At 48.2% G+C, this 17880-nt stretch overlaps 1 protein-coding gene across 4 annotated transcripts in view; it reads left to right on the forward strand.

The window, feature by feature from the left end:
- Positions 1-17880, forward strand: part of TTLL6 (tubulin tyrosine ligase like 6) — a 54052-nt gene that overhangs the window by 20135 nt on the left and 16037 nt on the right. For 3 of the 4 annotated variants that reach the window (XM_077971287.1, XM_077971288.1, XM_077971289.1), the window contains 6 exons: positions 567-652; positions 5077-5302; positions 6598-6773; positions 8712-8900; positions 10077-10248; positions 11244-11522. In XM_077971287.1, coding sequence (XP_077827413.1) covers positions 567-652; positions 5077-5302; positions 6598-6773; positions 8712-8900; positions 10077-10248; positions 11244-11522 — 1128 coding nt within the window. Of the gene's footprint in view, positions 1-566; positions 653-1368; positions 2489-5076; positions 5303-6597; positions 6774-8711; positions 8901-10076; positions 10249-11243; positions 11523-17880 lie in introns of all 4 variants that reach the window. The other variant, XM_015119352.3, reaches the window with a different exon arrangement.

The following is a 17880-nucleotide window of genomic DNA, read 5'->3' on the forward strand; positions in this document are numbered from 1 at the left end:
CTGGACCCCCAGGACTCCTGAAGTTTTTCTCAGGCTGGGCACAACCCAATCTCATAAAGAATTGGAGTTTTTTTTTTTTTTTTTTTTTTTTTTGAGATGGAGTTTCATTCTGTCGCCTAGGTTAGAGTGCAGTGGCGCAATCTCAGCTCACTGCAAGCTCTGCCTCCCGGGTTCACGCCATTCTCCTGCCTCAGCCTCCTAAGTAGCTGGGATTACAGGTGCGCACCACCAGGGCCAGCTAATTATTGTATTTTTAGTAGAGATGGGGTTTCACTGTGTTAATCAGGCTGGTCTTGAACTCCTGACCTCGTGATCTGCCCACCTCAGTCTCCCAAAGTGCTGGGATTACAAGCATGAGCCACCACACCCAGCAGAATTGGAGTTTCTTAGGCTTGAGGCTGCAGGACACCCCTTCTTACTTCCTCTATTTTGCCACACTAAATAAGCCCTAAAACTTCCTTTTCTTTCCATCCCTTCAAGCTCCAGGGGCCATGGGAGGGCACAGAGAGGAAGCAGGGGGCCTGCCCTTCTGAGCTGACCCCACAGATGTGTGTCTCTTTCCCCAGGATGATATCTGCATGCACCTGACTAATTATTCCATTAATAAGCACAGTTCAAATTTCAGTCGAGATGCTCACTCTGGCAGTAAGAGGTAAGGAAGAGGCTTCATTTTTCTTTCCTTTCCCTACCAACCTCAGAACTGCTTTCTGGGATTCTACCCAAACCCTGTCAGTCCCCATCAGTGTTTCCATCTTGGGTCACACGGTCTGAGAAAGTACTTCTTTGCTTCGCAACCCAGAACAAATTCCTTCGTCTCTGCCCTCTTGGCTGTTAATCATTAAAAGAAGGCCCCATCGTAAACCCTGGGAGGCTGGGAGGAGGAGAGATAAACATGAGCTGTTTCCCCAGCAGAATATATACACACACCAAAACATACCCTTATTACAGTTGGCCCTTCTGATATTTCCAAAGCAACAGATATTTACTGATCTGCCACGTGAGAAGGACTTGCCAAGCAGTCATTGCTTGGCCCGTGTTCCCCTGGGTGTTGCTCCATTAGAGATTCCCAAATGATGTGTCACAGTACCCTGACATGTGGCTAGCTGGCTTGAAGATTCCTCAGAAGGGGGGAAATTGAGAGCGGTTCACGACAGTATCTTCATGACAGGCTTTTCCATTCCTGTTATTGTCTAATCAGGTCTCATTTGAGTTTTAAGAAAATGGGAGACTGAAGAATGTGAACTTGACCAGGTGAAGGGGGAAAGGGAAAAGGAGCAAGTATTTCTGAGGCTTCATATGTGTTGGGGTCTGTGTTTGGTGCTTTCTGTGCATTTTTTATTGCTGAATTTTTCTTTTCTTTTTTTTTAGACGGAGTCTCGGTCTGTCACCCAGGCTGGAATGCAGTGGCGTGATCTTGGCTCACTGCAACCTCCACCTCCCGGGTTCAAGCGATTCTCCTGCCTCAGCCTCCCAAGTAGCTGAGACTATAGGCATGCGCCACCACACCCAGCTAAGTTTTGTATTTTTAGTAGAGACGGGGTTTCAACATGTTGGCCAGGATTGTCTTGAGCTCTTGACCTCGTGATCTGCCCGCCTCAGCCTCCCAAAGTGCTGGGATTACAGGCGTGAGCCACCACGCCTGGCCTGTTTTTGAATTTTTCACAGCAACACTATGGCAAAGGCATTGCTATCTGCTCTCTGTAGGTGGAGAACTGTGAGTTAGGTGCCATCTCCATCTTATAGATGAGGAAACTGAGTCTCAGAGGTTGCGTGAGTTACCCCAGGTCCCACAGCTGTGACTGCTAGATTGGGTGGAGAAGCGAGGTCTGTAAGACCCCAGAGCTCATTCTCTTTTCTAACGCACCAAGCTTCAAAGGACCACTGAACAGGCTATCAGTTTGGCTTCAGACCATCAGAGAGGCATGTGACATTTCATGACCCCCCCAGTGGCAGCATTCCAAAAAGCACACGGAAAATCACTAAGTTAAGGCTGCTTAAAGGGGATGTGGAAGACTGGTGGGACGCAGTCTCCCCATTTTCAAGAGATGTCAGCCACCTGTGCTGCCTGAAGCTCTGCCACTTCCTCCTCTCCTCCCCACCTGGGCTATGGGCACCAGCTGGGCCTGTTGCATTGCTGCGTTCTGAGTGTTGGCACTCTGGGAGGTCTAGCTTGTAGTCCCGGCTCTGACACTTGCCAACTAAGCTTGGACGAGTTACTTCATCTCTCTGAGCCTGCACTTCTTGGTCTGGAGGATGAATGTGATGAGACTCCCTGCCATGCCCTGACACCTCACAGGGTCTCTGTGAGGTTCAAATGACTTGTGATGGCAACACAGACAGTGTGCGTGGTTACTGTCATTTTTCATTAGCCTAAGGGCACAGAATGGAAAGGTTCTCATTTCCCTCCTCCAATGAGAACTGGCACCCCAACAGCAGGCTCTGGGCCCTCGGCTGTGATGGAGGAGTGTCTTGGGGTAGCAGAACTAAGGTGAGGTTGCAAAGGCTTCAAGTGTTGTTCTGCCTCTTCCATTTCCTTCTTCCTCTGTTCATCTCCCTCTCACCCCACGGTGCTTCTCCATCCTCTCTCCTGGAGCAGCTGCCTGCCCCCGTGGCCTCCGCCTGCCCTTGCTGGGCTCAGCCTGTCTCCCTTGGGCTCCAGGTCCATCTCTCCTCATTTCCACCTGGACGTCTTCAACTCAGCATTTCCCAGTGTGGGTGTGTTCTCTCTCCTTGCCTCCACCCCAGCACTCCAAATTGGTCTCCCTGCCCAACTTCCTCATCTCTACCTTCTCATCTCCAGGGCTGGAGAGCTTGGACATTTCTTTTCCTAGTGATAATTTACATACTTGAAACCACTTAATCCTCCTCAAAACAACACTATGAAGTCGGCATTATTATCGTCCCTATTCTGCATATTAGGAAACTGAGGTGTGAAAAAGTTAAGTAACTTACCCTGGGTGGCACAGCTAGGAAGCTGGGATTGAAACCAGGGCTGTCTAACCCCCGAGCTGGTGCCCTTACCCACTAAGCCATGCTGCCCGTGCCATCCACTCCATGGGCAGGACACTGTCGTTTTTTTTTTTTTCTTGAGACGGAGTCTTGCTCTTGTCACCCAGACTGGAGTGCAGTGGTGCGATCCCGGCTCACTGCAACCTTTGACTCCTAGATTCAAGCGATTCTCTTGCCTCAGCCTCCCGAGTAGCTGGGATTACAGGCTCCTGCCACCACGCCTGGCTATTTTTTTGTATTTTTACAACCCTCACGGTCAATATCAGCCATTGCCCATAGCTGTTCTTTACCAGGGCACATTTGTCTTTTGTCCCTAGTTGTACTTTGCTCCTTGAGGGTTACAATGGTGCCCTGGCCTTTGGGGTTCTTCCTATAGTGCTGGGCAGAGTTCTTATCTCCTCCTTTCCCTCCCGTTTTGTTTCTCCTTTCCTCTTCCTCCTCTCCATCTTTTGAGACAATCTGCTTCTCATACTGACTGTCTCATCTGTCCCAAAGTTGGCAGTTGAGGTCAACTGCTGTCCCTGTCAATACCCCACTGGGGCACAAACTCAGGAGTAGTGCTGCAGTCACAGTGAAGGAGAAGACAGGAAACCTGAAAACCTGGCAGGATTCTCTGGCAGACACCAAGCCATCTTCATCTTTCAGTGTGCTCAGCACATGGCTGGTATTAAATTGAATTGACTCGCCACTGGGCATTATGAAATTATACAATAAAGTATATTCATTGTGATGAGTCCTGAGTCATCAAGAAAAGGTTATGTTATATGTTGTAGGGGAATTATATAATCTATTTCAGGAAAATTTATTTCCCAATTAGGCAAATTAAATACATTTTTTTCCGCTTGAAAAAAATTGGCTTAAAGCGATCTGGAAAATCCATTTATGTGCAATACTGTTTTCTGACAATGGCAGGTGGAGGAGGTGGCCTGTATATTGAGTAGCCTTGGCTTATCTGTCTTTATATAAATGCATCCTTGGTTGTTTCACATGTGTGTTGACTCCCTGAATGGTCCTGAGGCTTCCCATGACAGAGGTGACAGTTTCTAGTGTCCCCTCCTTGCATGAGGCTTTGCATGCACCAAAGGCCCTTATCAAATGCACATTGTCTGGCCGACCCTGCTTCCTCCTCCTTGACCCCTTGGGTTGGGGTCTAGTGAGCTTTTGAAACGGCCTGGATGAGCCGTGTCTCTTGTCTTTTTCATTATTTCTGCTGTTCACTCCCCTGCACCTCCTCCTTCCACATTGCCACTTCCACTTTGGCTCTCTGTGCACATGTATGTACATGTGAGGGGGCAAATGTCTGTCCCCACCACTGCCTCTTGGATTTGTGAGATCCGTCCTCTCTCGGTAATGCCCAGCTCAGAGCTGGCTGAGCACCCACTCAGGTATTTCTTCATGAACTGTTCCACATGAGGTAGACATCTCTGAGTTCCTCTGTGATCAGGCGACCCCCAGCTGTCTCTGTTTGCCCATGACTGAGGGGTTTCCTAGAATTCAGGACTTGCAGTTCTAAAACTGGGACAGTCCGGTTTGCCTGGCACAGTTGGTAACCTTATCTGTGGACATGCCCTGGGGTGCCTTTTCCTTGTGGGCAGCCCTAAAACAAGACTTCTGTGTCATTAATATCCCCAGAATCCCCTCAGATGGCTGAGGTGGGACCCAGGCATCAGCGTTCTTAAAAGGCTGCCCACATGCTTCTAATAAACCCCAGAGGCTGAGGAATCATTGCTGCCAAAGTAAAACCATGGTGTCGGGGGGTTTTCTTGACTCATCCCTTCCCCTGCGGATAGATGTTTTGTGGGTCACAGTGAGAGTGTCCCGACCATGTCTTATGTGACTGCATCCGCACCCACCCCAGGGCTCTGGAGACTTGGAGGGGGTAGTCCTGGGATTCCTGGGACCTCCTCTGGCTCTAACACAGCCCAGGTGTCACCCTGGCTCCTGGGTGTTCGTCCCTGCTGGCTCTGGAGCCTTGTCTCCACCAGGAGTTTCTGGTTTCCGGCATGCCATGGCCTCGGGTGACCAGAGGTCAGCTACACTGCCTCCTGGCCTGTGGTTCCCTTCCAGGAAACTCTCCACCTTCAATGCATACATGGAGGACCACAGCTACAATGTGGAGCAGATATGGAGGGATATTGAGGACGTCATCATCAAGACCCTCATCTCGGCGCACCCCATCGTCAGGCATAACTACCACACCTGCTTCCCCAGCCACACACTCAGCAGCGCCTGCTTTGAGGTCCTGGGCTTCGACATTTTGTTGGACCGCAGACTCAAACCCTGGCTGCTGGAGGTAGGGAAGTTTGGGCGAGGGGCGAAAACGGACTCTTGTTATTGGGGCCAGCTCGCTTCAAGGATTCCGTCCTGTCCTCCTGGCTTACCTGAATTGTTTCAACTTCCCAGGCCACTTCCTCCTATGGTGCCTGCTGCATGGGGCTTCTCTCTTAGCTGAGAAGTGGCCACCAGAGGGGGGTAGACAGCTGGGAATTAGATAATTCCTTTGCCTTCTTGAGGTCCTCTCAGACAAGGAAGTGCTGATCTCAGGCACAGAGTGATTCTAAAGACAGCTCGACCTTTTGTAACAGAGTTGTCTCCCAGAAAGGGGCGTTCTTCGTCAAAGCTGGGTTGGCAACGTTCAGTATCAGACAGGAGCGACTGTGCCCCACTCTTAGGGGCCTGGACTACTCAGTTCACACACACCAGCAGAGAGTGTCCTGGGGCTTACTGCCACTGAAATGGGTAGGGGGCCATGCAGTGAGTTTCCTGCCTCCCTGAGACCCATGGGTGGTGAGAGGAGGAGGAGAAGCTTTCCTGGCAGCTGCCTCTCTTCCTGAAAGAATTGTCCCCAGGAGCCCTCTCACATGGCCCTTCAGGGAGCGTCGTGAGGAGCAAAGGGTGCTAGTGCCAGGTTCAGTGACACAGGTCAGACTTTGGGGTGGAGAACCCAGGACTACAGGTCAGATTCCTGCAGCTTTGCCCTGCTTTCATTCCCAGTCCTTGTTTCCAGGTATGGCGGGAGGAAGAGGGATGTGCCTGTTTGCAGCCCTTACCCAAAGAGCAGAATGAGCCACCAGGAGCAAGCCCTTCAGAAACTTCTAGAAATCTGCAAATGTCACATGGTGCCTCCAAACAATACAGACTTTTCAGTGTGCAGGAATAAGTCCTTCCCTCCTCCCACTGTCTCCCCTCCACCCTGGCCAGGCTCCTGAATGCCACTCCTCTCTACCTCCTGTGTCCGAGCCTGTCCCTTTGGGCAGTACCCCTTCCATTCTGCTCTCTGGATGCCCAGTGCACATGAGGGAACACATGCACCCCAGATGGAGTGGAACACACACACCAAAGAGAGGGTAGCCCTGATGCTCCCAAAGAAGAAAGGCCTGAGATAAAAGCTGGTTTAACTACAGGGAGTTATGCTTCCTCCTTTTTTCACCACGGCTCCAGTCCAGATGCTCTCCCCTCCCTTCCTCTCATCTTGGTAGTCAGGCCCTGAGGTGGGCTGTGGTAGCACCCTGGAGGTGGCATCTCGGCCTCACTCTCTGCTTTCGCTTTGGATGGCTTTGTCACCAGTTGCCCATCTTGCCCTCACAGGTCAACCACTCTCCAAGCTTCTCCACCGACTCTCGGTTGGATAAAGAGGTGAAAGATGGTCTGCTGTATGACACTTTGGTCCTGATCAACCTGGAAAGCTGTGACAAGAAGAAAGTCTTGGAGGAGGAGAGACAACGGGGGCAGTTCCTGCAGCAGTGTTGTTCTCGGGAGATGAGGTACAGTAGCACTCCCCAGCCTTGGGGGTCTCTCTCTCTCTCTGACTCCCCTGCTCCCAGTAAGAATGGTCTGTCCCGGGCCGGGTGCAGTGGTTCACGCCTGTAATCCCAGCACTTTGGGAGGCTGAGGCGGGAGGATCACCTGAGGTCAGGAGTTCAAGACCAGCCTGGCCTGGTGAAACTCCGTCTCTACTAAAAATACAAAAAAATTAGCTGGCCGTGGTGGCACACGCCTGTAATCCCAGCTACTCAGGAGGCTGAGGCAGGAGAATTGCTTGAACCTGGGAGACGGAGGTTGCAGTGAGCCGAGATCACACCACTGCACTCCAGCCTGGGTGACAGAGTGAAACTCCGTCTCAAGTAAATAAATAAATACATAAATAAATAAAATAACGGTCTGTCTTGGTCCAAATTATGACTCGACAGCCTACTAGTTATGTGGCCTTTCTGTCACTTCTCTGAGCCTCAGTGATCTTTCTATGAAATGGAGCTATGATACAAAAGGTTGTTGGGTGAATGAAATGAGATAATGCATATAAAAGGCTTAGCAAAGCACTTGGCACTATAATACATATCGAAGGCTATTATAATCTTGCCTGGAGTTGGAGGGGGTCATTTTAACAAATGATAATCCCATTTGGAAAATGAGCTTATACTGGCAGAATGTAGCAGTTTGAATAGTTTTACTTGGAATATTCCTTTGTTCCTAGAAATAGGAGATTAAGTTACAGATATATAGCTATATATAATGGATAGAAATTAATTAATATTATGTGAAGCTTTAGGAATTACCAGCATAAAAATAAGACCATTCCTTTATTTTTACTATAAAGAAAGATGTGTCTGTCCTTCTCCATGTTCCCATGTTGCCAGGAGCTAACGTCCCCTGCTTCCTGCTGGGCAGCACTTGCCTTGTAACTGGGGCTTCCATTCTGTAGAGAGATTGTAGTGTCCGGAGACTCTGAGCCTAGTCAAGGGGATTCTTTGTTGCTTTTCAGACCCCACTACAGCCCCCTGCACTCCTCATGGGCAGAGCCAGTCTAATCTTTTGGGGTTGAGTTTCTGGAACTGATGCCATAAATAGCATTTATGTTTGGAAAGCACCATGTTTCTCAGGCACTTGCACTGTCTTCCCTGTAAGGAGTGGGCAGCTAGGTAGGGTGGAGTGCCATGTGGCCTTGTTCTGGAAGCCAAGGAAACCAAGACGCCAGAAAGGGAACTGACTTGTACAAGGTCACCCTGCTGGTAAATGACAGCTCTGGACCCAATGCCCAGTGGGTCTGCTGCCTGGGATTCCAGGATGCCTTTCGCCATGTCCTGCCATCTCTATACTCCCCGAGAAGGAGGCAGTGTCCTGTTGAGGAGCAGCTGTCAGGTTAAGGGCCTTCTCTGAATCAGTCTCCTCATTATTTTTCCTTGGATATTTCTGTGGCTCTGGGTTTCCCTGCTGTAAAAGGGGGCTTATCATTTCTCCCTACCTGACCCCCACTTCCCCAGGGGGCTGTGAGGAAGAATGAGATCATTGCAGCTCATAAACGGTCATCAAGGTCATCCAGGAAGCCCTCAAATTCAGCAAAAGTACAGCGGCTATTCTGTAGAGAAGGGTAATCAGGACTGTGAATGGGAAGGTGGTGACAGTCTGCCTAGTCAGAACTAAGCCGAGTGGAAAATGGGTTTTACTTGGAACAGGACAGAATTTGGTGAGTTGTCAAAAAGACTGTGCTAACCAGCTCTTAGTGCATATGACGTTGGCTGTCCCAGGAGGGCTAGAATCTCCTTTCAGGGAAACAGTCATGCATTTATTCAGCAAACCCTGATTGACCACCATTATGTGCAAGGCCTCCATCGGGCCCTAGACGACCTCCAGCTTGGACATGTCCCTTCCAGGCTTTGTCCCAAGAAAACCTGACAGCAGCCCCACGTTCTGCTTCCCAACAGGATTGAGGAAGTCAAGGGTTTCCGGGCCATGCAGTTAAAGAAAACTGAAACATATGAGAAGGAAAACTGTGGAGGGTTCCGACTGATTTATCCCAGTCTGAATTCGGAGAAGTATGAGAAGTTTTTCCAGGACAACAACTCCCTCTTCCAAAATACTGTTGCTTCCAGGGCTCGGGAGGAGTATGCCCGGTAGGAAGGCATCCGGGATGAGGTTGGTGGGGGGTTCTGGGGATTGTTTGTGATCTATTGGCTGACTGGCCTGGAGTGGCAGGGAGAGTCCCCAACCATGGAAGTTGCCAGAGCAGCCAGGCACCGTGGCTCATGCCTGTAGTCCTAGCACTTTAGGAGGCCAAAGCAGGTGGATGGCATGAACCCAGGAGTTCAAGACCAGCCTGGACAACATGGCGAAACCCCATCTCTGCAAAAAAACAAAAAGGAAAATTAGCGAGGCATGGTTGCCTGTGCCTATACTCCCAGCTACTCAGGAGGCTGAGGTAGGAGAATCACCTGAGCTCAGGGCAGAGGGGTGGAGGCTGCAGTGAGTTGTGACTGCACCCCTGCACTCCAGCCTGGGTGTCAGAGTCAGACCTTGTCTCAAAGAAAAGCAAAAACAGAAAGTTGCCAGATGAACATCTGGCCTGGTCTCACAAGGACAAGGAATTGGAAGATTCCGTGTGTGAAGTGGAGAGAGGTAACTCTTTCTAGAAACTGACTCCCGAGGATAGCCACCCCCTCAAAGCTGCCTCATGGATTCACACAGGCGTAAACTCCAGGAGCTGGAGGGAGTCATCCACTGAGTGCAGTCCTCTCCTACCAGCTCATTTTATGGAAAGAGAGGGCAGAGCAGAGGAGTGATCACATATAAAGATGATGACGGAAGAGGGACCAGAACTCCCCTGTGTCCTGACTCATGAGACTGAGTTATTTCTGCTATATTATGTCACCTTTTGTCCACTCTCAGCATCCATTGGCTACAGAGGCCCAGCACATGAAATGGCCCAATATGAGAGCCTTTGGCTTTAGCCTCCTACCCAGACCCTCTTCCTGGCACCTGCCATGGATGGGAACTGGCCTGCTGGGAAGTGGGGAACAGATAGGGGTGTGGTGGACTAGGGAATAGCCCCCTTACTGCACATCTCTCCTTGGATGCTGTTCCCACACGGGGGATGGTATGCTTGGCAGAATGATGCTTTCCTCCACACCCTGCTCCTTAACCTTCAATCACTTGTGCAGACTGGATATGTTGGAGGAGGGAATGTGGAACTTGCTACCTCTTCGCCCAGTCATGTCCATCCCTCAAGGAGAATGCTTGCCTGCGCAGCGCATCCCTAACCCCCATGACATTCACTTGTTCTTCATGGGCAGGCAGCTGATCCAGGAGCTGAGACTAAAACGGGAAAAAAAGCCCTTCCAAATGAAGAAGAAGGTAGAGATGCAGGGGGAATCGGCAGGCGAGCAAGTGAGAAAGAAGGGCGTGAGGGGCTGGCAACAGAAACAGCAGCAGAAAGACAAGGCTGCCACCCAAGCCTCCAAACAGGTAAACCCGGATCATGGGGAACACACGTAGCCAGCACCTTTCCCCACCTGGGCCTGATCTGTGGAGGGTGCTGAGGAGACCACTGCTCAGAGCCCAGACACACTGAAGGGCTGCACAGAGGGCTTGGCAATGATGGGGTGGTGCGGGGAGCCCTGAAGGCACACAAGAGCTGGCATCTTTTAGAGAATCCCTCCATCCAGGCAACAGAAGACTCTCACCGGTCTGTCCTGCTTGCCTCCTCCAGTAGGAGTAAGAGCAGCCAGGCCATGCTGGGAGGCTGAGCACGAACCTTATTTAGGGAACCTTATTCAGGGCTTCAGGAGTGCATATACTCCTGGTCCTCAACTGCAGCTTGGGTTGGAATGCTCCCCTCTAGTAGGCCAGGGCACAGTGGAGAGAGCAGGCTATGGGGAAGAGCTTCTGGGAGCAGGACTCTCAGAACATTACATGGGATGCTGATCATGGCTGGGTCTATCCTCTATGCAAAGCGTGGACCAGTCTTGGCTGTGGGTCAGCTGTCCAGTTGGCCTGTGGTCTGTCTTCGCCTTCTCTGCTTAGCACTCTCTTCTAGCTCAGTGGGAAGATTCAGCTGAGTTTTCAATCCATCTCCTTTGTCTCAAAGACTCACCTGGATTAGAGTAGAGATTTTTGTTTCATATTATTTAACTTTGTTAGGGTCACAGACCCTTTAAGAATTTGATAAAAGCTATGGAATCTCTTGCCAGAAAGTACAAAATGCACAGTTTTTAAACTGCAATTTCAAGTGGAAAAAATTTGCACTTTTTAAAAGTGCAATTTCAGACCCTGTGAAGCTATCCACGAGTCCTGTAAGAGTCCCAGAATTCCAGGTTGAGAGCCCCATGTTAGAGAAATTTTGCTATCCACTGCTTTCCTTCTCCTCATTTCCTTTGCACCTACCCCTGGGTGCAGATGAATCTGGAAGTGGATAGAGCTGGGTTCCCATGGGCTGTGTGTTGTGGTTTCCTCCTCCCCAGTACATCCAGCCATTGACATTAGTGTCCTACGCACCTGACTTGCTCTCGAGTGTCAGAGATGAAAGGAAAAATGAAACAGACAGCAGCTTCAATGAGAAAGCCCCCATGAAGGAGGCCGGCCCTGTTTCCGCCAAGCCGACGTCTGCGAGGCCCTCCAGTTCTGTACCAGACCTGAGGAATATCAGTCTCAGCAGCTCCGAGTTGGAGCCCAGTAAACCCAACTTCAGCGTAAAGGAGGCCAAGTCTACCTCTGCAGTGAACGTTTTCGCTGGCACTGTGGTAAGTAGTGAGCCGAGCTCTGGGAGGGAGTGGTGGGAGTCTCGCTTACTGGTCCTTTTTCTACCCCCAACTTGCTGTGACCCTTTGAGTAGGCCACTGAGCCTCTCTGGGCCTTGGTGTCTCCCCTTGAGAAGCCCACACTGTGGAATGGCATAGCTGCTGGGAGGACGGGCATTTAGGAAGGCGCTTTTGTGAGTCCCCTCTTGGGAAGCAGGTTATCCTCTGGAGTGGTTCCTAGAGCTGCTGTGGCAAATTGCCTCCAACTTGGTGGAGGCAACACCGTTTATTCTCTCACAGTTCTTGAGGCTGGAAGTCTGAAACCAAGGTGTTGGCAGGACCATGCTCCATCTCAGGGCTCTAGGGGGAAGATCCTTCCTTGCTTCTTGCTGGATTCTGTCTGGTGGATGCTGAGTGCTTGGCAGTCCTTGGTTTGTGGCAGCATAACTCCAATCTCTACCTCTGGTGTCACGTGACTTTCTTCTCTGTGCTTCTCCTCTGTGTATCTTTTCTTTTTTTTTTCTTTCTTTCTTTCTTTTTTTTTTTTTTTGAGACAAGGTCTGGCTCTGTTACCCAGGCTGGAGTGCAGTGGTGTAATCTCTGTTCACTGCAACCTCTGCCTCCCACGCTCAAGCCATCCTCCCACCTCAGCCTCCCAAGTAGCTGGGACTACAGGCACACACCACCACGCCCGGCTAATTTTTGTATTTTTTGTCGAGAAGATTTCACCATGTTGCCCATGCTGGTCTTGAACTCATGAGCTCAAGCCTCCCAAAGTGTTGAGATTACAGACGTGAGCCACCACGCCTGGCCTTCCTCTGTGTATCTTTACATGGTCTTCTTATAAGGACACCAGTCATTGGATTTAGGGCCTACCCTAATCCAGTGTGATCTCATCTTAACTTGACTAATCATACCTGTGAAGACCCTGTCTCCAAATAAGGTTTTGGTAGTACACCTTTGAACTCAGCACAGCCTTAACAGTATTTCTCAAACTCTGTTGATATACAGACACCTTGTTTTGAAGGAAAGAAAACTCTCTCAGACCCCCATGGTAGACTTAAATTATTTTTATGAATATATACAAGCATAAAACCAGATATAAAATATTTATACTTAGAGCACTTAGGCAACCATAGAACCAAACCAAAACAAATAGCACCAATGAAATTCAAATAAAAGCTGGGCGCAGTGGCTCATGCCTGTTATCCCAGCACTTTGGGAGGCCGAAGCAGGTGGATCACTGGAGGTCAGGAGTTTGAGACCAGCTTGGCCAACATGGTGAAACCCCGTCTCTACTAAAATACAAAAATTAGCTAGGTGTGGTGGTGCATGCCTGTCATTTCAGCTACTTGGGAGGCTGAGACAAGAGAATTGCTTGCCCGGGAGGCGGAGGTTGCAGTGAGCCCAGATCATGCCACTGCACTCCAGCCCGGGCAACAGAGTGAGACTCTATCTCAAAAAAAAAAAAAAAAGATCAAATAAAAAATATTCACTTAAGGTGACAGCTGACTTTCTATTTTTGCAGAAACAAAGTTGCCACATGAATATGGTACTAAGTGCCCTAGCACAGATCTCTTTGTGTTCCTCCCGCTGAAGCCCACCAAGGGCTGACTCTGCTGTAATTACTGGAAAATCTTCAGCATTGTTGGGCCTTCATTTGGACCAAGTGCAGTAGAGAGTAGGGCAATGTTTTTCAAAATTTTAGCCATAGCCCACAGTAAGAAATCCACTTTATTTCACAATCCATCACCCTGCCCCACCTCCCATGCACACACCTGGAAAAAAGTTTCTAAAACAGTGCTTAGGCATACTACATGTGATACCTCAATTAACATTTTATATACCGTGCTATTCTGTCTGTTCTATTCTTTGAAAAAGTACCAGTTAAGGCTGGGCACAGTGACTCACTCCTGCAATCTCAGCACTTTAGGAGGCCAAGGTGGGTGGATCACCTGAGGTCAGGAGTTCAAGACCAGCTTTGGCAACATGGTGAAACCCCGTCTCTACAAAAATACAAAAATTAGCCGGGCATGACGGCGGGTGCCTACAATCCCATCTACTTGGGAGGCTGAGGTGGAAGAATCACTTGAACCCGGGAGGCGGAGGTTGCGGTGAACCAAGATCATGCCATTGCACTCCAGCCTGGGCAACAGAGTGAGACTCTTTCTCAAAAAAACAAAACAAAACAGAACAAAAACAAAAACAAACAAACATATCAGTTACAACCTACCAGATTAATTCATGATTTCATAGGTTTACAACCCCGTGGTTTGAAAAGCACCTTTAAGAGAGTAAGCTTCTCAACTTCATAATTTCTTGGGCATATGACACCAAAAGCACAGTGAACAGAAGCAAAAATAGGCAAATGGGACCATGTCAAACTGAAAACTTTTGCACAGTAAAGGCAACAACCAACAGAGTGAAAAGGCAACTTGGGTAATGGGAGAAAATATTTGCAAACCGGGGCCAGGTGCAGTGACTCATGCCTGTAATCCCAGCACTTTGGGAGGCCGAGGCAGGAGGATCACCTGAGGTCAGGAGTTCAAGACCAGCCTGGTCAACATGGTGAAACCCCATTTCTATAAAAATACAAAACCTAGCCAGCCATGGTGGTGCGTGCCTGTAATCCTAGCTACTCGGGGGGCTAAGGCAGGAGAATTGCTTGAACCTGGGAGGCAGAGGTTGCAGTGAGCCGAGATCGAGCCTGGGTGATAGAGTGAGACTTTGTCTCAAAAACAAACAAACAAACAAAACAAACAAAAAAGAAAGAAAGAAAGAAAAAAAGTATATATATTTACAAACCATGTGTCTGATAAGGGATTTGCCTTAGTCTGTTCAGGCTACTATAACAAAATGCCTTAGACTGGGTAACTTATAAACAATAGAAATTTATTTCTTACAGTTCCAGAGGCTGGGAAGTCCAAGATCAAGGCGCTGGCAAGTTTGATGTCTGGTGAGGGCCTATCCCTCATAGATGGCAGCTTCTTGCTGTGTCCTCACATGGTGGAAGGAGCTAGCTAACTCTCTGAGGCCTGTTTTATAAGGGTACCAAATCCATTCATGAGGGTTCTGCCCTTATCACCTAGTCATCTCCCAAAGGCCCCACCTCTTACTATCATCCCCTTGGGGGTTAGGACTTCAACATGAATTTTGGGGGAATATCAACATTCACACCATAGCAGGCTTAATATCCAGCATATATGAAGAATTCCTACATCTCAACAGCAACAAAAATACAATTTAAAAATAGACAAAGGACTTGAACGAACATTTTTCTAAAGAAGATAAACAAATGGCCAATAGCATGAAAAGATGCTCAACATCACTAGTCATCGGGGAAATGCACATCAAAACCATGAAATATCACCTCATAGCTGTTAGGATAGTCATTACTTTAAAAAAAATGAAAAACAGAGGGGCCGGGCGCAGTGCCTCACGCCTGTAATCCCAGCACTTTGGAGGCTGAGATGGGTGAATCACGAGGTCAGGAGATCGAGACCACCCTGGCGAACACGGTGAAACCCTATCTCTACTAAAAATACAAAAAATTAGCTGGGCATGGTGGCAGGCGCCTGTAGTCCCACCTACTTGGGAGGCTAAGGCAGGAGAATGGCGTGAACCCAGGAGGTGGAGCTTACAGTGAGCCAAGATCGCACCACTGCATTCCAGCCTGGGCAACAGAACGAGACTGTGCCTCAAAAACAACAACAACAACAACAAACCAGAAAATAAGCCTTGGTGAGGATGTGGAGAAATTGGAATCTTTTTTTTTTTTTTTTTTTTTTTTTTGAGACGGAGTCTCGCTCTGTCCCCCTGGCTGGAGTGCAGTGGTGCGATCTCGGCTCACTGCAAGCTCCGCCTCCCGGGTTCCTGCCATTCTCCTGCCTCAGTCTCCCAAGTAGCTGGGACTACAGGCGCCCGCCACCGCGCCCGGCTAATTTTTTGTATTTTTAGTAGATACGGGGTTTCACCGTGTTAGCCAGGATGGTCTCAATCTCCTGACCTTGTGATCCGCCCGCCTCGGCCTCCCAAAGTGCTGGGATTACAGGCGTGAGCCACCGTGCCCGGCCTAGAAATTGGAATCTTTCTGCACTCTTGATGGGAGTGTAAAGTGCTGCAGCCTCTAAGAAAACAATGCAGAGCTTCCTCAAAAAATTAAAAATAGGGCCAGGTGCGGTGGCTCATGCCTGTAATCCCAGCACTTTGGGAGGCTGAGGCAGGCAGATCACTTAAGGCCAAGAGTTGAAGACCAGCCTAGCCAACATCGTGAAACCCCATCTCTACTAAAAATACAAAAATTAGCCAGGTGTGGTGGCACACACATGTAATGCCAGCTCCTCAGGAGGCTGAGGCAGGAGAATTGCTTCAACCCGGGAGGCGGGTTTACAGTGAGCCAAGATCACGCCACTGCACTCCAGCCTGGGCAATATAGTGAGACTCTTGTCTAAAAAAAAAAAAAAAAAATTAAAAATAGAATTACCATCCCACTCCTGTGTATATATCCAAAATAATTGAAAACAGGATCTCAAAAAGATATTTGCACACCCATGTTCATTGCAGCATTTTTCATAATAGCCAAGAGGTAGAAGCAACCTAAAATGTCCATCAACCGCAGATAAATGAATAAAGAAAATGTGGTATATACATATAATGAAATATTATTCAGCCTTAAAAAAGAGAGTAATCCTGTCAAATGCTGCAATGGGACTTAACCTTGAGGATGTTTATGCTAAGTGAAAGAAGCTAGTCACAGAAAGATAAATACTGTTATGATTCCACTTCTGTGAAGTATCTAGAGTAGCCACTCTTACAAAGTGGAATCATGGTTGCCAGGAACTGGGCGGAGGGAGAGAAAGGGGAATTGTCTAATAAATACAGAAGTTAAGTTTCACAAGGTGCAGAAGTTCTAGAGATCTCTTGCACAACAAATGTGCATATAGTTAACACTACTACATATAGAACACTTTAAAATGACTAAGATGGTAGATTTTATGTTATTTATTTATTTATTTATTTATTTATTTATTTTAACCACAATTTGAAATAGAGTTTATGCTTTGGAGATCTGGCTGCCTTCGATTGGATCCTGGAGTCTCCTTTTAGTAGATACGGAACTTCCTTTTAGTCACTTTAAATTCTCTAAGCCTCGGTTTTCCCATTTAAAGAATGGATTTTTAAAAATAGAGTCTGGGCGCAGTGGCTCACATCTGTAATGCCAGCATTTTGGGAGGCTGAGGTGGGCAGATCATTTGAGGTCAGGAGTTCGCTGAGGCAGGAGAATCGCTTGGACCCGGAGGGAGAGATTGCAGTGAGCTGAGATTGCGCCATTGCACGCCAGCCTGGGCGACAAGAACCAAACTCCATCTCAAAATAAATAAACAAAATGTATTTAAATATAATTTGATTATACATCTCATTCTATGTCCTCTTTTTTTTTTTTTTTTTTTTTCTGAGCCCTGTTTTTTTCCTAAGATTACATTTACTCAAATCTTTTTTTTTTTTTTTTGAGATGGAGTCTCGCTCTGTCGCCCAGGCTGGAGTGCAGTGGCCGGATCTCAGCTCACTACAAGCTCCGCCTCCCGGGTTCACGCCATTCTCCTGCCTCAGCCTCCCGAGTAGCTGGGACTACAGGCGCCCGCCACCTCGCCCGGCTAGTTTTTTTGTATTTTTTAGTAGAGACGGGGTTTCACCGTGTTAGCCAGGATGGTCTCGATCTCCTGACCTCGTGATCCACCCGTCTCGGCCTCCCAAAGTGCTGGGATTACAGGCTTGAGCCACCGCGCCCGGCCCTCAAATCTTAACTGTACAATTTCGGCAAATAAATATACCCTATAACCTACAGGCTATAATGATATATCATGATACAGAACATTTTGATATCTCCAGAAAGTTTCCTCCTGTTTCTTCCCAAGCAATTTCCCTCCCCTCATCCCTCCTCAAGGCATCTGCTACCCTAACTCTGACTTCTTTGACTTTTTCACCTTAGTTTTGCCTGTTCTAGAATTTTACGTACATGGAATAATATAGTATATATTCTTTTGTGTATGGCTTCTTTGGCTCAGTACCATATCCCTGAGATAAATCCATGTTGTTGAGCTAATCAGTAGTTTGCTAAATTGTATTTCACTGTACAGACATACTACAGTTTGTTTATCCATTCACCTATTGACAGACTTTTGGGTTGTTCCCAGTTTTTTGTTTGGTTGTTCATTTTATGGTCATTAAAGCTCCTGTGAACATTTTTGTAAACAGCTTTTTGTGGACAAATGTTTTCATTTCCTTGTATAACTACCTAGGAGAAAGATCATTGGATCAAAAGGTAAATCTATATGTAACTTTACAAGAAACTCCAAAGTGA

The sequence above is a fragment of the Macaca mulatta genome, chromosome 16 (genome assembly GCF_049350105.2).
Source record: "Macaca mulatta isolate MMU2019108-1 chromosome 16, T2T-MMU8v2.0, whole genome shotgun sequence".
Taxonomy (NCBI): domain Eukaryota; kingdom Metazoa; phylum Chordata; class Mammalia; order Primates; family Cercopithecidae; genus Macaca; species Macaca mulatta.